The following is a 19807-nucleotide window of genomic DNA, read 5'->3' as shown; positions in this document are numbered from 1 at the left end:
TCATGGGAGACACAGGCAGAGGGAGAAGCAGGCTCCACGCAGGGAGCATGATGTGGGACTCGATCCTGGGACCCCAGGATCATGCCCTGAGCCAAAGGCAGATGCTCAACTGCTGACCCACCCAGGTATCCCTAGCACACTGATCTTAACAGCACATTTAAAGGAGCATACACCAAAATCCAGTGGGATTTATCCCTGGGATGCAAGGATGATTCAACATATACAAATCAATCAGTGTGATACGCCACAATAAAATGAAAGAAAAAACCCACATGATCATCTCAATAGACACAGTAGAAGAATATGACAAAGTTCAATATCCACTCATGATTTAAATTCTCAACATAAAAGGTATAAAATGAACTTACCTCAACACAATAAAGGCCATGCCATATATGAAAAGCCCACAGTTAACATCCTTATTTCTTGCTAATCAAAAATATATGTGTTCTGACCTTCCCCTCCCAGAAACCCAGACATCAGACCTTTTTGCCTTTTCCAATATGTGATTTGAAGCCAGGGCAGAGGATTACAATCTCCTGTTGTCATCAAGCCAATTAAATCTAAGAAGTTGCTCTAGTTTTACCTTCTTCGAAACAGAATCCTCCAATCTTAGGAGAGAGATGCTGCCCCAGACAACTGAAGGGCTCCCTGAGAGCTTAGGTTGCAGAAAGATGAAAAGCAAATCCTGAAAGACTTCAACATGCTTCTGTTTCAAAGTCTCAAACCAATAGCACAAACACACACACACACACACACACACACACACACACACACAAACCAAAACCAAAGGAAAAGACACAACAATGAGGATAATACTCACCCTTGTGGAAAACAACACTAAAAAGCAACAAGAAGCCATAGAGGCACTGAGCACTAGCCAAGTAAGTACAAGGCACTGTGGTACCCAGTCCTTTCCACTCCCTACTTTGTGCTAAGCACTTATAAACACTCACTTGCACCATTCCCACAACGACAACTGCCTGGGGATTTCTGTCACCATTTCATGGATGACTGCTAGTTAACCTGAGATCCAGAGATGAAATAAATTGCCTGAGGTCAGATGGCAGAGGCACAGATATGCTCTTTCCAGGCAAGTGAGCTGCCTTAAAAGACAATGAGCATGTAACGATGATCCTGATATAATGGCATCTAACACTGAATGATGACTATGTTCTATGAAATATTAAAATATAGAGCTATCCAAATTAGTACTGGAGAAGACGGAAAAGACTTATACAAACTGAAATAGAAGTGTTGGAAGCAAACTTTTAAAGATTTTATTTATTTTTTAGAGAAGAAGGGAGAGAGAAAGAGAGAGAATCTCAAGCAGACCCCATGCCCAGCAGAGCCCCACATGGGGCTCAATCTCACAACCCAGAGATCTGGACTTGGGTCAAAATCAAGAATTAGATGCTTAACTGACTGAGCCACCCAGGCACCCCAATATACTTTTATACAATCTTGACATGGAAAGTTTCCTAAGAATGAAACAAAATCCAGAAATTATAAAGAAAAAGGATATATAGGAAGAAGGAAGAAAAAATTTTAAATATATACATTATAAATAAAGAAAAACACTATTTGGGTAAAAATATTTACTACACATCTGACAAAGGACTAATTTCTTCAGTATACCAAGAGCTCGTATAAACCAATCAAGGACAAATAACCCAGAAGAATATAAATGGCAGTTAAGAAAAAAGGAAAAGTTCAAAACGCCAAACACAGAAAGATGGTCAACATCATTCATAATTTAAAAAATGCAAATCAAAATGACATCTGATTTTTTACCTATTGGGGATCAAAAAGCTTTAAAAAATCTGAATACACTAGATATAGGTAAACTGAGGAGGGCAATTTAGCTCTCTAGACCCTAAAATTTATATGGAAACACAAAGGACCCAGAACATCCAAAACAACTTTTAAAAATAACAAATTCTAACCTTATTCTATTTCTTTTTTTTTCCTTATTCTATTTCTACACTTACTGATTTTCAACAAATTGCCAAGGCAACTCAATAAAGATAGTTTTGTGGGTTTTTTTTTAAGATTTTATTTATTTATTCATGAGAGAGAGAGGCAGAGACACAGGCAGAGGGAGAAGCAGGCTCCATGCCGGGAGCCCAACGTGGGACTCGTGGGACTCGATCTCTGGGCCCCAGGATCACACCCTGGGCCAAAGGTGGTGCTAAACTGCTGAGCCACCCGGGCTGCCCAAGAAAGCATAGTTTTTTAACAAATGGTTCTTGGGACATTTAGGTAGCCACTTGCAAAAGGAACCTCACACCATACACAAAAATTAACTCAAAATGTTTCTTAGACACGAATAGAAAAGCAAAAACTATAAACCTTCTAGAAGAATAGCTATGAGAAAATCTTTGCGACCCTGAATTCAGCAAAGATGTCAGATACAACATCAACAGCACAATCCATATCTAAAAAATTGATAAAATAGATTTCATCAAAATTTAAAACTTTTACACTTCAAAAGCTATCATTAAGGAAATTAAAGACATGGACCTAGAGGGCATTATGCTAACTGAAATAAGTCAAACAATGACAAATATCCTATGATTTAATTATATGTACAACCTAAACAACAAAACAAATGAACAAAACAGAAACAGAATCTTAACAGAGAATAAACCAATGGTTCCAGAGGAGATGGGATGGGAGGATGGGCAAAATAGATGAAGGAGATTAAGAGGCACAAACTTCTAGTTATAAAATAAATTAAGTCGTGAGGATGTAAAGTACAGCATAGGGAATACAGTCAGGAATACTGTAATACAGTCAAGAGGATAACTACACTGACAATGGTAAAATGACAATGGTATTTTATAATGTATAGAAAATATCAATTCCCAAGTTGTACAACTGAAACTAATATATAGAATGTCAACTATACTTCAATTTTTAATTAAAAAATAAATAAAATGAAAGGTCACAGACTAGAAGAAAAATCTTTGTGAATCACATATCTGATAGAGAACTTCTATTCAGAATACATAAAGAATTCTTATAACTTCACGATAAAATATACAACCCAATTTTAAAAATGGGCAAAAGACCTGTATAGGGGATCCCTGGGTGGCTCAGTGGTTTAGCACCTTCCTTCGGCCCAGGGCGTGATCCTGGAGTCCTGGGATCGAGTCCCACATCAGGCTCCCTGCATGGAGCCTGCTTCTCCCTCTGCCTGTGTCTCTGCCTTTCTCTCTCCGTGTGTCTCTCATGAATAAATAAATAAATCTTAAAAAAAAAAAAAAGACCTGTATATATATTTCAACAAAGAGGATATTATACAACTGGCTAATAAGAACACAAGAAGATGTTCAATATCATTTGTCATTAGGGCAATGTGAACCAAAACCACAATGAGGGACACCATACATCCATAAGAATGGCTAACCTCAAAGACACAGACGATGACAAATGTGGACGAAGATGTGGAGAAACTGTAAAACCCTCATATACTGATGGGAATGTAAAATGGTACAGCCACAGGAAAGTTTGGCAGTATCTTTAAAAAGTTAAACATAAACTTACCGCGCTATCTGGCAATTCCAATCCTAGGCATTTACCCAAGAGAAAATGAAATAGTTATCCATACAAAGACTTGTACATGAATGTTCCTAATAGCTTTGATCACAAAAGTCCAATGCTGGAAACAATCCAAACACCCATCAATTGGTGAAGGAAAGAAATGTAGTACAATCATGCAATGGAATAGTATTCAGCAATAAAAAGGAGTTAACTCCCAATTCCTGTGACATTGATGAACCCCATAAACGTTATGTTAAGTTAAAGCCAGATGCAAAAGTCTACATGGTGTTTGGTTCTACTTATGGGAAATGCCCAAGAAAGGCAAATCTAGAGACGGAAAGATCAGGTTGGCTGGTGTGGGAGCAGGGACTGACTCCAAGTGTAAACTCCTTGGCTCTAAGGAAACCTACTGGGGTGACAGAAATAGTCTAAACTTTGTGTCATTGGGATGATGGTCGCACACGTCTACACATTCACTAAAACTCATTGAACTATACACTTAGAATCAGTTATTTTACGGTGTTAAATGGCACCTTTATAAACCTGAAGAAAAAAAAATAACCAGTTCAACAAAGGACTCATTAGAGATTAAACAAGTCTGGCAATGTAATGGTAATTACTGAAGGTGGGTGATGGGTTATAGAGATTCCTTATACTATTTCTTCTACTTTTGTAGATGTTGAACATTTTTTATAGTAAAAGTGGTGGGTTTTTTAATGATTTTTGAAATTTATTTGAGAGAGAGAGCAGGGGCGGGGAGCAGCAGAGGGAAAGGAAGAAGCAGGCTCCCCGCTAAGCAGGGAGCCTGACACAGGGCTCAATCCTAGGACCCTAAGGATCGTGACCTGAGCTGAAGGCAGACATCAAACCAACCAAGCCACCCAGGCGTCCCTGTAATAAAAACTGTTTTTAAACAGACACTTTTATGTGTACAAAAATATTCTGGAGAAAAGAAATTTTTAAATCAAAGACTATGTACCTCTGATGAATGGACTGGGAGTAGCTGGGTGACCTTTTCATTTAAAGCTTTTTAATCCTAACTTTATTGCATGTATATAGATCACCTATATTCAAAATAAATATTTACATTTTAAAAAGGAGAAGGAAATGGGCTGCCTCTGAAAATACTTGGGCAAATTCCCCCTGAAAATGTACAGAAAATGGGAGCAATAAGATGAGAATGATGCACAGGGGATTCTGGCAACAGATGTGTCAGTAACCAGTGCTTGTTTCAGCAGTACATATACTAAAATTGGAATGATACAGAGAAGACAGCAATGGCCCCTGGGGCAAGACGTGTGAGTAACCAGATCAGTAATAATCCCTAACCTTAGAGAGAGGACTATAGAACCCCCTGAGAATCTTATGTCACTAGATGAAAGGTACAATATACAGAGTACAGTCAATGATATTTTAACAGTGTTGTATGGTGACAGGTGGTAGTTACACTTGTGGTGAGCATAGGTTTAGAGTTGTTGAATCATTTTATGTGTGCCTGAAACTAATACAACATTTTGGGTCAACTACAATTTAAAAAAAAAAAAAAAAAAAAGGCTATAGACCCTGTTCTCAGAAAAAAAAAAACAATTCAAAACACAGATTCCAGGAGGATCAAGGACCTAGAAGTTCCTAGGCCTCAAATAAAACCCTTGTACTGGTTACCATTCCACTTTTTATGACTCTGATTTCATTATCTCTGCAGCTCAGACAGCCTGCTAAAGGATGTTTGTCCCATAGTTCGTTTCTGTAGGGAAGTTAGGGAGTAGCTGCTTCTTGGGAAATTCCTTTGTATCTTCCTTTAATTTTTAATTGGTCATCATAGGAACTTCCATGTGAAGTTCAGTCTGAAAAGCCAATTAAGTATTTAGCAAATACCTGTTCAGAGCCAAGAAAGGAGCGGGAGTCCTAACATGTGAACCAGCCCATTCAATGTTATTTTGCTTCATTTGGTTTCCAACTCACGAGACAGCATGTCAAGAAGCAAAGTGATAGCAATCTAGAAGCCCTTCATGCTGTAATCTAACACCCCATCACTGGCAAAGATATGGGTGACCTGGAAAGTTATAAAGCTCAAGAGACCCAAGAATCAAGGTCCTGCCCTCCCTATCTATTTTATTCTAGGGGGGGCTGGGCATGCAGAAAAACTCTCCTAAGAGTCCAATGAAGAAGTGCTAGGACTAAAAAGTACCCCTCACCTCCTAAAATTTGCTCCACCTAGTTTAAAAGGTGTGAATAATTCTTCAAAAAGAAAGGAGGCGGGGGGAGAAGAGGTTTCCTGTTGAGATCTAAAAAATCAGTTCATTCACTCCCATCTCTCTGTGGCCAGAAGTTAACCTTTTATCTTCTGGAGGCCCCTGCCTTGTAGTCTTCTTTCCCATTAATAGCATCACCTAGCGACTGAATCTGGCCTGTCTGAACAGCCTTTTTGGTTCCTGGTTCCCATTCCATGTTTCCTGCCACAAAAGCAGCACCTTCCTATACAGTAAGCTAGATTCTTCTATTTCCTTCTCAAAAATAGTTGCCATTTTAAGATCATGTAGTAACTGCTCCCCAGATTAAGAAAAAAAGAAAAGAAAAAGGCTGTGGGGCACAGTTTGCCAACAGTTAACTGGAATCAATTACCCAACCAGGTGAAGCTCCCCAAGAGTTCAACCACACTTGCATGAGGGCTAATGACAGCTAAGGACCACTTACCAAGCAGCCCCCACAGAGCTAAGGAACTCAGAGGCCAAAAAGAAAAAGAGGAAGGGAAAAAAAAAAAAAAAGAACCAAATTAGCCTTGGGAGGCTCTGAAAACGTAGAGTTCATTTCAGAGCCCACAGATACAGAGTTGCCGTTGAGCAGAGATACAGAGAAAGACTCAAAGCTGCACTTTGGGAGTAGGGAAAAAACCACAGCTAGCTGTGGAAGTCCCAGTGAAAGTAACTACCCTTCACCAAGCAACAGACCACTGGATCTAAGCCTTCAGGCCAGAAAGTGCACAAGTAAAGCACAAGAACTGCACTGACCTTCCCCTCTGGGCATTTATAAAAGAATGCTCAGTTAGTTGAAGCAACAGGCTTAAGTTGTTCACCTCTGCAAGACTTCAAATCTTGGAACAGAAAAATTACACAGAGCTTTGTGCCAGGCACTCTCCTCTTTATATATATATATATTTTTTTTTTTTTTTGAGATTTTATTTATTTGACAGAACACAAGCAGGGGAAGCTGCAGGCAGAGGGAGAAGCAGACTCCTTGCTGAGCAGGGAGTCTGATATGGGGCTCCATCCCAGGACTCCGGGATCATGACCTGAGCCGAAGGCAGACGCTCAACAGACTGAGCCACTCAGGCGCCCCTCCTCTCATATTTTAATAATCACAATGATCCTTTAAGGACAGAGTCACTCCTCATTTTAAAAATAAGGAAACTGAATCAGTACGGGATGATAAAAAGTTCTGAAGATGGATGGTGCTGAGGGTTGCGCAACACTGTGAATGTAATTAATGCCACCTGATTGTATACTTTAAAAACTTAAAATGATATATTTTGCTATATATGTTTTACCACACATGCACAAAGATTTTAAAAATGGTTAACTGCAGTTTTTTAAAAAAAAGCTTGTCCAAAGTTATGAAATCAATCACAGTATCAGATTCTAGCCCAGGGTCCTTAGACCAAGCCTTAGTTTTTTTCACCTGTAAAATGGGCTTTTGTAGGGATCACATGAAATATTGGATGGGCATATGGTTTATCAACTGAAATGTATTGTGTGAGTAGAAATTTCTCCCTTGAAATCAGGGCTCATAGGGGATTACCATACACTTTTAATAGCTTTTGAATCAGAATGTCAGAGTAGGAAACACTTTATAGAGAAACTAGTTTATTCAGGGATTGCAAAATCAAACACTTAGCGAGATCATGCAAGTGACCTAAACGGTGATACTACCCTGGGGTGATACAGGAAGGTGCTGAGAAGGAAGTCATGAGCAGGGCCCTGAATAGGGAATGCCCCTAACAGGGAATCTGGGCCCAAATTCTCAGGAGAAAATGAAAACCTAGAAGCTTTTAAATGTGAAATCTCCCAATTAAACGTTGGCAACCAGGGTGCCTCGGTGGCTCAGTCAGTTGGGTGTCTGCCTTTAGCTCTGGTCATGATCCCAGGGTCACAGGATTGAACCCCGAGTCAGGTTCCCTGCTCAGCAGGGAGCCTGCTTCTCCCTGTTGTCCCAGCTCATGCGCTCTCTCTCTCTCTCTCTCTCTCTCTCTCTCTCTCTCTCTCTCGTGCGCGCGCGCGCAAATGAATAAAATTTTTAAAAAGAAAATGTTGGCAACCAACTCAAAAACTTTTAAGTTCTGGGTCAGTCAAAACCAAACCAAACCAAACGAAACAACCTCCCCTCCCCACAAATCAAGTCCATGTTAGGATGTGGTCCATGGACTGCCGAACTTATAATCTGATGTACCATGAGTAGAAAATGAGGCCCAAAGATGCTAAGTGACTTGCCAGGGCACCCAAACTCCCTTCTAAATTGCCATAAGAATTCAGTTCCAACTTGTGCTTTGATTTTGTTTTTTAAGGACTATAAGTAGCACTTAGCATATCCTCAGAATACAAACCCTGGGGATTTCAGACAGTGGGAGGCCTGTCAGTTTAATGCTCATGCAGAGGTGAGAAATCATGTTAGGAAGGCAGAGAAGGAAGCAATGAAGAGGACTGAGATGGAACTGAGAAGTCCTGGGTGTCCCCAACAGTGCCCCATTTGGGAAACACTAGTGTCAGCAAATGGTTCAAGGATCAAAGCAGGTTGGGGTGTGGTAGGTGGCTATCATTCGTCTATGGCCAGATGGCCCTGCTCATCCTGGGTCCTTCCCACCTTCCTGCCAGTGCCCAGAGATCAAAACTCAACCTTCTCCACCATTCTGCGATTGATTCTTTTAATGCCAAGATCAAAGGGGAACTTTTGTCCAAGTTGTAAAAGAGAAACCAAGAGGCAACTTAATGTTGTTTCAGCCTCCTCTGTACTTCCTGAGAGGATTAAGACACTTCTTTAAAGGGACTGCTAGGAGAAACACATCTGAACCAGGGCCTGGTATTGGCACCTTAGCTCCAAGGAACACCGCGGCTCCTGCAGAATTCATGCCAGGCAGGGCAACTGGAGAGATCAAAAAGCACAACCAATAGACAGTAGCTTGGAAAGACTACAGAAACTATGATCATGGGGAGAAAAAGAAAAAAACAAAACAATAACCCTTAAATTTGAGTATTCTAGGGATCCCTGGGTGGCGCAGCGGTTTGGCGCCTGCCTTTGGCCCAGGGCGCGATCCTGGAGACCCGGGATCGAATCCCACGTCAGGCTCCCGGTGCATGGAGCCTGCTTCTCCCTCTGCCTGTGTCTCTGCCTCTCTCTCTCTCTCTCACTGTGTGCCTATCATAAAAAAAAAAAAAAAAAAAAAAAAAAAAAAAAATTTGAGTATTCTAAACTACAGAATTTTCAAATTTAAATTTTGAAACCATCAAGTTCCACTAAAGTAATAATCCCCAGAGTATGTTCCATATTTTCAGTATTTCCATAAACAATGAGATACGAGCCTACCTCTCACCTAAGACCCAGGTGGATCAACTTAGTATCCTGTAACTTCATAAAGCCATCTAAATCCAGGGGTAGGAGGAAAGCAGGAAAACTAGAGAGAAATTCTGCTTACACCAGCTAATCAATCTACTGCCATGGTGGGAGAAGTCTTGCCCTGCAGGTTTAGGAAACACCCACTATGCTAACACAGACCTGAGAGGTGGCAGCCCAACCCCTGGGGAAGAAGAGCCATTCACTATAAAAAGGGAAGGAGGGAAAAGCCCATAAAATATTTCTAAAAACTTGTACCCATAACCCTAACTTTCGAAATAAAAGGACAAACCAAAAACCCAGCCTGTTCCCATAGTCACTAAATCCACTAGCTTAGTACCTCTTTGGTTGTATGAATTGCCAAACAAATTCATATATCCCAAAGCAGATCCACAGCTCCCCATCCCCACTGGTTGTGAAACAGTTAACAAGGGTGTGGAGACTATTCTGACTTCCGTTTGACAAAGTGCTTGACACAGGACAAACTCCAGTCTGTATGTGACCTCATTTTGCCTATTACACACATCCCTCCGTAATAAATTCACTTCCACACATCTTCACTATTGCATCAAACATGAAGTTTCTCATGCACTGGCCTATGTGGGTCACTGTATACATGATATCTTCAGTTTTTTAAAATCAGTTACTGTATCTACCACGAAAGCACAGGGTAACACTCCCAAGTGACAGGACATACACTGAATCGCTGTGCTTTTCACTGAGCTTAGAATAAAATCCCAACTCCTTCTCATGGTTTCTCTGCAGGCTGAAAACAGTTGACTCCCCTAATGTTCTGGAAGGGTGGGAAGCACCTATAGAGCAGTTTATTTCAAAATGCAGCCCTTAGACAGCAAACTGTAGACTACAATCCACTGCAATTATAAGCATGCTTTTAGAAACACAGCTGCTCCTGCCTCTCCAGTTTCATATTGAATCATCCCTCCCCCACCCCTCACCATGCTTCAGCCCCTCCAGCCTTGTGTTCCTCAAATATACCAAGCTCTTTCCCACGTTGGTCCTTTACGCTTGCAATTTCCTTTACTAGGAAGACTCTTTGCGTTGCTGGTTCCTTCTCTGACCATTTAATCCAAAGTACTTGCATCACTCCATTGCCTGCAATCACTATCACTTCGCCTTGCTATCTTCAGGGCATTTACCACTATCTACATTACCTTGTTCATCTACTTGTTTACTTGTTCACTGCGTCTCCTCAGACTAGAAAAGCTCCACAAGCTCCATCTTGACCCTCTAATTCACAGCTATACTCCTAGGTCTTGGCACAGAGCACACACTTTTGTTGATTAAGTCAACGTGTGACAGAAATATGTACTGCTAACTTATTACCTCTTAAAAACCTCTGAACAGGGCATGAAATATCCAGTGCAATGTTACAAATGCCACTTTAACTTTTTCCCTATGGCAAGGGAAAGTGTGACTTTTCCTGTTATATTCTTATACCATTCTTGTTCTGATTGTGGTCCAGAAAAAAATTGGTTTCAACATATCACTCATGGTTTAAATTGAAGTCTGAGACCACAGAAATCAAGCAAGGCTGGGATATCTTCTACCTGACCTCAGGTTCTAAATAAGGAGTCCCCTCTTAAGAACGCCTGGTGGCTCAGTCAGTTGAGCGTCTGCCTTTGGATCAGGTCATAATCCCAGGGTCCTGGGATCGAGCCCTGCATCAAGCTCCCTGCTCAGTGCGGGTCTGCTTCTCCCTATGTTCTCTGTCTCTCTCTCAGGTAAATGAAATAAAATAAAAAATAAGGAGTCCATTGGCAGCCCCGGTGGTGCAGCGGTTCAGCGCCGCCTGCAGCCCAGGGCATGATCCTGGAGACCCTGGATCGAGTCCCGCATCAGGCTCTCTGCGTGGAGCCTGCTGCTCCCTCTGCCTGTGTCTCTGCTACTTCTCTCTCTCTCTCTGCATCTCTATGAATAAATAAATAAAATCTTTAAAAAAAAAAGAATAAAAAAAGAAAAAAAAAGGAGTCCCTCATTAAACAAAAAGGATGTTATCTGTTGGTTAACAGAAGGAGGCAACTCATTGTCCGCCAGTAACCTACCCTTATTTGGAGAAAACCAACACCAAAGAATTTAAACAAGAATCTTCCTTTGCTAAAGTCAAATGTCACCTCCTTTTTTCCCCTGTGTTTTCCTTTACATTCACTCTTAGGATGAAAGTATCTGCTGAGGAAGCAACACACAGAAGATCTAGAAAAATCACTCAGGACGAAGTGACTTCAATTCTGGTTCTGGTCTCTAGACAAGCAGAATGTGAGCTGAGCTTCTGGAAGAAAGGCCACTCCTTCATAGGTCTGCTTCCAGGGTTCTATACTAGGAGCCAGGAAGTTCTGACCCACTTTCCAGGCACAGCTCTTTCACCCACACCCTCATCCATATACAGCCTTCATTCATCCTAACGAGCTCCATTCTAATGAACCTTCTTCCTAAAGAGCTGTGTGGGGCATCCAAGGGGAAGGCAGCCAGACAAGGCTAGGAGAGTGTTTTTCACAAATCACCTGCATCATACTCACTGGTGTGCTTATAGAAGTGCAGGTTCCTGGGCATCACCTAGACCTAACGAACCAGAACTTTGGAAGTGGGGCTCAGGAAACTGCATTTTTTAACATGCCTCCTCCCCACCCCCAACACACACACACCCCCAGAGTCTCAGGCACAGAGAAGTTTGAGAACCAATGGGATAAAAGCTCCCCAGGAGAGAGGTAGACGGCTGATTTACAGAAGACCAGATAAATGTTTAGAGGGAGGGTCTGGAGATAGAAAATGGAGGAGAGGGTGTAAGGGCATGCTCCGGGTAGCGGGGGTCAAGACCTGTGCGCGGTGGGAACCAACGGCTGGAGGTGGACAGAAGACAGGGAAAGGATCTGAGACGGGTCAGAGGTGAGGTCGCGTCCGCGGACTGGTCAGGACAGGGGGAGGCGGACCGCGGTGAGCGCAAAGTCTGGACGTAAGGAGGAGGAGCAAGGGCGGGAATAATAGGGCGGCTCTTCGGAGGGACCGAGGCTGGCAAGTGAAAATTAGCAAAAGGGGGTCACAGGAGGCGGAGACCAAAGCAGGAATAGGAACCGGCGGAGACGGTAACCGAGACCTTTCCTCCGACCGGGTGCCTCCCCCAAAACTCCGGGCCTTGACAAGCCTGAGTGCGGGGCCGGGGTCGGGGAGGGGGAATTTGGGAGAAACAGGCCCAGTCAGAGGCGTCCCTAAAGCCTGAGCTAGGGGTCCCGGAGGTGGCTCGGGCCAGGCATGGGCCGCTGGAAGGTCCTGGGATCCCCCGAAGGGCCCCGCTCCAGCTCTGACTCCCGGAGTCTCCTTCACTCACCATCGCAGCCGCCATCTTGGATCCACGTGTCGCCGTAATGACGTCAGCGGAAGTGGTGTTTCCCTGGTTACGGAGTTTAACTCCGCTGGGTGCTGCCTGGCTTCAGTCACTCCTGTAGTCGTGGTCAGCAAAGGGGCGAGAAGAGTTAGCTGCTAGTCGGCAGCCTGGTCTGGGCAGTGTGGTCCCTGATTAGGTGACGAGCGGATGGTGTAACTATGGGAGCCATATTAACTCCTGGCAGGGACTGCTCCTCCCCCCCCACCCCACTGTATGGTGGGTAATGGAGGTGTGCGTAAACGCGTCAGCTCTCTGGACGCCATATTTGCTATTGGCGTTGCCAGGGTTACCTGAGGCCTTGATTTGGTGCGTGGGATTGGTACCAGGGCTCCCATAGAAACCTAACTCCCGGAATCATTTGTAATTAAATATCTAGTTATTTGCTTGACTATTTTATATCCTCTCTAATAGATTGTAATCCCTATGAGGGTAGGATCCTGTCTTTTATTTAACTTTACTCTGTCTTATTCTCATTTGCAAAATAGGTAAGGAATTATAATAGGTTTATGATGAGGATTCAATGACGTTACATAGCGTGTATTCAATAAATAATTGTCTTATATACTTATGTATACTTCTTTGGGTAGATGGTAGGTGCCCAGTACAATACACTACTTATCAAAGGAATGTATGAAAAGCAGCGTATTTAGTGGAGGAAGATATCTGTGAATGTGGACTACACCATGGTCTGGTTAGCTAAAAGTGTGACTGAAGTAAATCTTCCTAAGCCTCAATTTACAATATTTGGAAAGGGACTCAAAGAGTCATGGTGTTAAAATTGGGAGAGACCAGAAAGTTCATTTATTCCATGTATCCCCGTAAAGTGGATACAGTACCAGTGCTACCAGTAACTGTTTCAAAAGGTTGTTAAAAGAATAATGATGATTAAAAAAAATCAGTACTTACTGGGCATTTGCTGTGTGCCACAGTCCTTAGCATTATGCCAAAGCCATTCGTAAGACTTTCATCTAGTCCTATCTCTTCGCAGGGGACAGTTGAACTCTGACCCCCACCTATGGGTGCCAATGTAGTGGACTGTCCACAAAGATGGCCGCCAACAAGTCTTCCCATCTTTGGGTGATCACGCTGTTTCCTCTATCAGGAGGTAGACTATTTCTCTTTCCTTTGAATCTGGCTGGTCATGTTACTTGCTTTGACCAAAGAATGTGGTACAACTGACTCTGCTAGTTCTGGACTAAGCCATAAGAGGCTTGGTGGCTTCTGCTTCTACTGTCTTCCACTCTCTGGCTACCCCGTGGGAGAATCACATGGAGAGGGAGGGAGGCCCAACCAACTCCTCAAGATATTCTAGAAACTCCAGCTGAGTACTACACATGTAAATGAAGTCATCTTGGACATTCCAACCCAAGCTGAACTGCCAGCTGAATGCAGCCACATGAATATCCTCATTAACATCATATGGAACAGAAAAACTGCCCAGCCGAGCCCAGTTGTTTAAGATTTTGGAGTGGTTTCCCAAGCTGCAGTAGATAATTGAAACACACATCTGTTAACTCTTAGGATTCACAAAACCATCCTGAAGAATAGCAGAACAGTTATCATCCCCAAGGGTGCGGAAAGATTGATAACCTAGGAGAGATTTGCCTGGAGTCACATAGCTAGTAAGCCATAGATCCCAAACTTGCAATCAGTTCTTCTGGTGATTGAATCCTGGATGCTTCCTACGATTTCTAGACACATGAAGAGGGATGACTGATAAGGAGCAAAACTCCATGAATGACCTATCATTCCTCAGTATTTCTATTTCTATTATTCCTTGTATTTTCTATTTCCCTGGAAGGCTTTCATATCTCAATCTCTTTCAGTAACATACACCAGAATCCTAGAGCTAGACTGCCCAGGTTCAGATCCTATCTCCACCGCCCAATAGCTCCGTGACAAGGACACATTTCTTCTTGAAAACGTTTTATTGTGGTAAAATTTATATCATATAAAATTTACCATTTTAATCACTTTTAGGTGTACAGTTCAGTGGTATCAACTACATTAATGATATTGTGCAGCCATCACCACCATCCATCTCCAGAACCTTTTCATCATCCCAAACTGAAACTCTGTGCCCATTAAAACTAACTCCCCATTAAGGCTACCCCCAACCCTTGGTAACAACTAGTCTGTTTTGTGTCTCTATGAATTTGCCTATTCTAGATACCTCATATAAATGGAATCATGCAATATTTGTCCTTTTGTATATGGTTTATTTCATTTAGCATAATGTCCTCAGGTTTCATCTATGTTGTACCATGTATCAGAATTTCCTTCTTTTTAAGTCATTTGGGTTGTTTGCACATTTTGGCTATTGTGAATAATGCTTCTGTGAACATTGGTATACAAGTAATCTGTTCCAGTCCCTGCTTTCAATGCTTTGAGTATATATGAAGAAATGAAATTGCTGAATCATGTGGTAATTCTATGTTTAACTTTTTGAGGAACTACCATACTGTTTTCCACAGTCACTGCACCATTTTAAAATCCCACCAGCAATGCGCAAGGGTTCCAATTTCTCCACATCCTCATCACCACTTGATATTTTCTGTTATTTTTAATAATAACCATCCTAATGGAAGTGAAGATGGGCAAGTTTCTTAACCTCTCTAAACTTTGACTTCCTCATAAAAGACCTTACTTCATATGATGGTTATATGTACTGAATAAGTTAATATATGTCAAAAGCTTAGAATAGTGTCTGTCACACGGTAAGTGCAATATATGTGTTTGCTGTTATTGTTTTGTGGTCAGCAGGGTGGGCCTTCTCATCTAGAATGATGAAGAGGCTAAGATAAAGAGAATTAAGGAAACTGGACAAGTAACCTGATGAATTAGAAGGGGTCTAAGGCCAGACTAAAATCCATTAAGTTGTGTCCATGCCTCTGCTGTACAACCAGACAGACAAAACCAAGCCCAAATCAAAGGGCTCTTATAGTAACACCAGGGCATGTAGTTCCCGGTACCTGCAGAAATGCTTCTCCAAGGAGAATGGGAAGGTAGAGCTGGGGTTTAGGGCAAATCTGATCCTCAGGTATCTCCAAGGAGATACCTGTGTTCTTTTCACATTTATTTCAGTTATTTGTTGTTAAATAACCCACTATAAAACTCAGTGGCTCAAAACAACAATAATTTATTATTTCTCTTGACTCTGTGAGTTGGCAGTCTGGGCCATTCTGATAGTCTTACCTGGGATCTCTCACGTATTTTTAGCAGATGGTTCAGCTGGGGCTGTAGGGTGCATGGTGGCTTCTTATGCCTGAGTGTTTGGTGCTGGCTGTCAGCAAGGCCTCTCTCTCCATGCGGGCGCTCATCCTCAAGGACGGTCTCAGGTTCATGGCGGTGAGTGAAAGTTGCAAGGCCTCCTAAGGTCTAAGCTTCAGAACTCCCACAGCATCAGTTCTGCCATATTCTATGGGTCAAAAAAAGTCACAAGGTCAGTCCAGAGTCAGAGTGGGAAGAGACCACACAAGGGCATGAATTCAGGGGGGTATGATTTGTTGAGGTCATTTTGTAACAATCCACTGTGCCATCCTTCCTTCACACCCCCACCCCCTGTCCATGAGGCCTCTCTGGAAGCCTTCTATGTGGCTTCCTACTGCTTGCTATCCCTGTCACCTCTAATCTTGATTCTTCACTTAACAGGCATTGTGATAACATAAAATCTCAAGTCCTCACCATGGCCTACAAGGTCCTGCGTGATCAAGTTTGTCTTCTACCATTTGCCCCGTCATTCACTGGGCTCCAGCCACATAGATATCCCTGGCCCTGCTTATCTGCACCTCAGGACCTTTGCACTTGAAGTTCCTTCTGTCCAGAATACTCTTCTCTCAGCATTTTGTTTTGTTAGCTCCTTCTCATGTTTGGGTCTCAGCTCAGCTATCACCTTCTCAGAGATGTGTTCCCTGGCCACATATAGATACAGATATAACTTGGTCATTTGTTATTGTCTATCTCCCATCAAAACCTGGACTGGATTTATGTTGTTACCAACTGTGTTCCTATTAAGTATGTGCTCAAAAATTTTTTTGCATGTTTACATTAGGAATTGATCTCAAGCCTCAGTGTATCAGTTGGGAAAAGATCCAGCTATAAAGAAGAACCATCCCCCCTCCCACCAAAATAATAGTGGCTTAACAAGTTGGAAGCTTACTTTCCTCTGTCTTAGCTTGGTTTCCCTAGAAGCCAATTCTGAGACAAGGATTCAAGTCAAAGTAGTTTATTGGAGAGGTGAAGGGACACCAGAAGGCAATGATGTACAAGAGCTGGCTTATACTGTTTGCAAGTGCCAATAGTTAAATTTTTTGGAATTTTGTAAGCCAATTGTTGGCTGTAGGCATTATTGAAAATTAAGTTATGTAAATTTTAAATTAAATAAATGATATTAAAATAAAAAATATGAAACTCTACCACTTAATCATTTTACTATATTTTACTATTATCTATGCTCTTGTGCTCGCTTCGGCAGCACATATACTAATATTATCTATGCTCTTGAGGTTGTTCATACCTATTTTATCTGTATGATAGAAATATTATGAAATGGTGTACTACTGCACATCTTTCCCCCATTCTGAGCTCAGTAGCATTGAATTGGTAGCAGAGCCAGCTTATCCATTAATGCAGTAGGCACATATACAAGGCCCACTCCACTTTTAGAGGCCATGAAAAGAAATTAATTTCTTTATTTTTTAAAAAGATTTTGACAGAGAGAGAGAGAGAGCACAAGCAGGGGGAGCAGCAGGCAGAGGGAGAGGGAGAAGCAGGCTCCCCACTGAGCAGAAAGCCCAAATGCAGGGCTCAATCCCAGGACCCTGGATCATGCCTGAGCTGAAAGCAGATGCTTAACTGACTGAGCCACCCAGGTGCCCCAAAATCAATTTCTTTTAAAATCAGAAGGAAAACATGAATTTTGGGGTTGGAGGGAAAGTTTTTTTTTTGAAAGTTTTAATATGTACTATTATTATATATAAATAAGTAATTTATATATTAAATATGTAGATATTGAAATAAAAAAATACACACACACACACACACAAAAGTGCCTAAGGCTTGTGAAAGTCATAATGCAGTTCTGGTTGGTTGGTAGCTTGAAATTGGCAATGGTGGGAATATTTATACCACCCCAAATCAGCAAATGCTACAAATCAGAGCTTGAATATTTATTTTGCTAGCAAACATTTTCTGTAAAGGGCCAGGTAGTAAAATATGTTAGGCTTTGTAGATTGTGTGATTGTGTCATAATTCTCAACCCTGCCTTGCAGTACAAAAGCCACTACAGACAACAAATAATGGGTGTCGCTGTGTTCCAATAAAACATAGTCTAGTCTGCCCTAGTTTCCCATGCCCTGGTCTAGACTTAGCATGCTAAAGAAAAAGCCAGTAGTGCAGATTCAACGTTAAGTGTGTTGTATCTGTAGCTGTTACACACAAAAATGTGACAGTATTTGAAACTCTTACCTGAGTTAGGAAAAAAGTTGGTCATGTCCTTGACTAATGACTGAAGTTCCAGTGTACATCTTCATTATTTCATTTTCATTTTATTCATGAATATAAATAAAACTATCAACCCACAGTCATGTCAGAGCTATACTTGGAGAGGGTATGTTGTCAAGCAAGTTACCTCTGTGAGTAACTGAAGTGTAATCCTATGGGAAAACTCTAGAAAACAACCCCAAACACACACCTCACAGTTATCCCACTAAAAGAGCAAGGGAGCTGGGATATTTATACACCAACTTCCAAAAGTCGTTAGTGAGGATTTATCCAAGAGAAGGTTAATTTCTCAGCACTTGACCTTCTGAGAACACTGGCAGCTGAGGCTTTCTGCAGCGTTAGGAAAAGAGCCCTTAGACTCACAGTGGTGGAATTAATGGCAGCTAAAAAAATCTAGCCCACTTTAAGGGATACTGACAGTGCATTCCACACTCTCTGAAGTAAAAGTCTGGAAGACCCTTCTAGTTGCTGTGCTGGCTGTGCTTAAAATATTGTCAGATATCTAGGCCCCATCTGGCTTTGCCATCCCTAGAGTTAATTCATGTTCCTCAGGGTCCAATATGATAGCTAGAGCTCCAGCCTTCACATGCACATTCTAGGCACCAAGATAGAGGAAGAGATGAAAAATAAGGAGCAAAGTGTCCACATCAGTTGTCTTTTAAGGGAGGATATTGAAAGATGTTTTAACACACTTCCACTTACAACCCATTGTTCAGAACTTAATCACCTGGCCTCACTTAGCTGCAAGAGGGAGTGGGAAGTGCAGCCTTCATTCTGGGTAGTCACACACCCCCTGATAAAAATATTGTTTCTCTGGAAGAAGGAGGAATGTGGAAATGGCGACAACTAGCAGTCATTGCCAACTCCCAAAAGGGAAGAGATGCAAATGGAATGCAAATTGATATAACCTTATGTCAAAATATACTGTGATGAGGATAGACACATATCAAAACTGAGGACCCAGGTCAGGGAATAAGGAGGTAGTTTTACTGCAATTCACAAGGGAAAAATGAAACAAATCCTTTCCCTATATTTAGACTCAAAGCCACAGCTGGATACTAGATTACAGCAAGTCATTGATACTTAGAGTGGAGGCACCTTATTTGTGCCTTCCTTTGCCACCTTCCAGGGGAGGAGTGCATCAGTTTTCTCAAAGTATTGGTGGCACAAAATTTATCTCCATGTTTTTGTTTGCTTTTTTATTTAACAGACTTTATTTTTTTAGAGAAGTTTTAGGTTTACAGAAGGATGAATAGAAAACACAAAATTACCAAAATTACCGTTATACCCTCTCATCCAGTTCCCAGTTTCCTCTATTATTAACATGTTGCCTTAGTGTGCTACATATGTTACAGTTGATGAGCCTATTATCATTATTAACCTAAGTCCTTGGTTCACATGAGGATTCACTCTTTGTGTCGTACACTGAGTTTTGACAGATTTATCTACCATTAAGAGTATCATACAAAATAGCTTCACTACCATAAAAATCCCCTATATTCCATTCTATTCATCTCTCCCTCTCTGCCAAACCCCTGGCAACCACCAATCTTTTTATTATCTCTGCAATTTTGACTTTTCTAGAATGTTCTAGAGCTGGAATCCTACAACCTTTTCAGGTTGGTTTCTTTTACTCAGCTATGTGCATGTAGGTTTCTTCCATGTCTTGATAGCTTGTTTCTTTTGACCACTGAACAATATTCCATCGTATGGATATACCATAGTTTGTTGATGGACATCTTGGTTGCTTTCAAATTTTGA

General features: G+C 41.7%; 1 protein-coding gene across 1 annotated transcript in view; it reads right to left on the bottom strand.

The window, feature by feature from the left end:
• TM9SF4 (transmembrane 9 superfamily member 4) overlaps positions 1-12599 on the bottom strand; it is a 50448-nt gene extending 37849 nt beyond the window's left edge. Inside the window, exon 1 of the mRNA XM_025469671.3 lies at positions 12488-12599. Coding sequence (XP_025325456.1) covers positions 12488-12502 — 15 coding nt within the window. The 5' untranslated portion in view covers positions 12503-12599. The remainder of the gene's footprint in view (positions 1-12487) is intronic.
• Positions 12600-19807: the final 7208 nt, after the last annotated feature.

This window comes from Canis lupus, chromosome 24 (genome assembly GCF_003254725.2).
Source record: "Canis lupus dingo isolate Sandy chromosome 24, ASM325472v2, whole genome shotgun sequence".
NCBI lineage: Eukaryota > Metazoa > Chordata > Mammalia > Carnivora > Canidae > Canis > Canis lupus.
The sequence above is the reverse complement of the archived record's forward strand: the minus strand, read 5'-3'. Positions and strand labels throughout refer to the sequence as shown.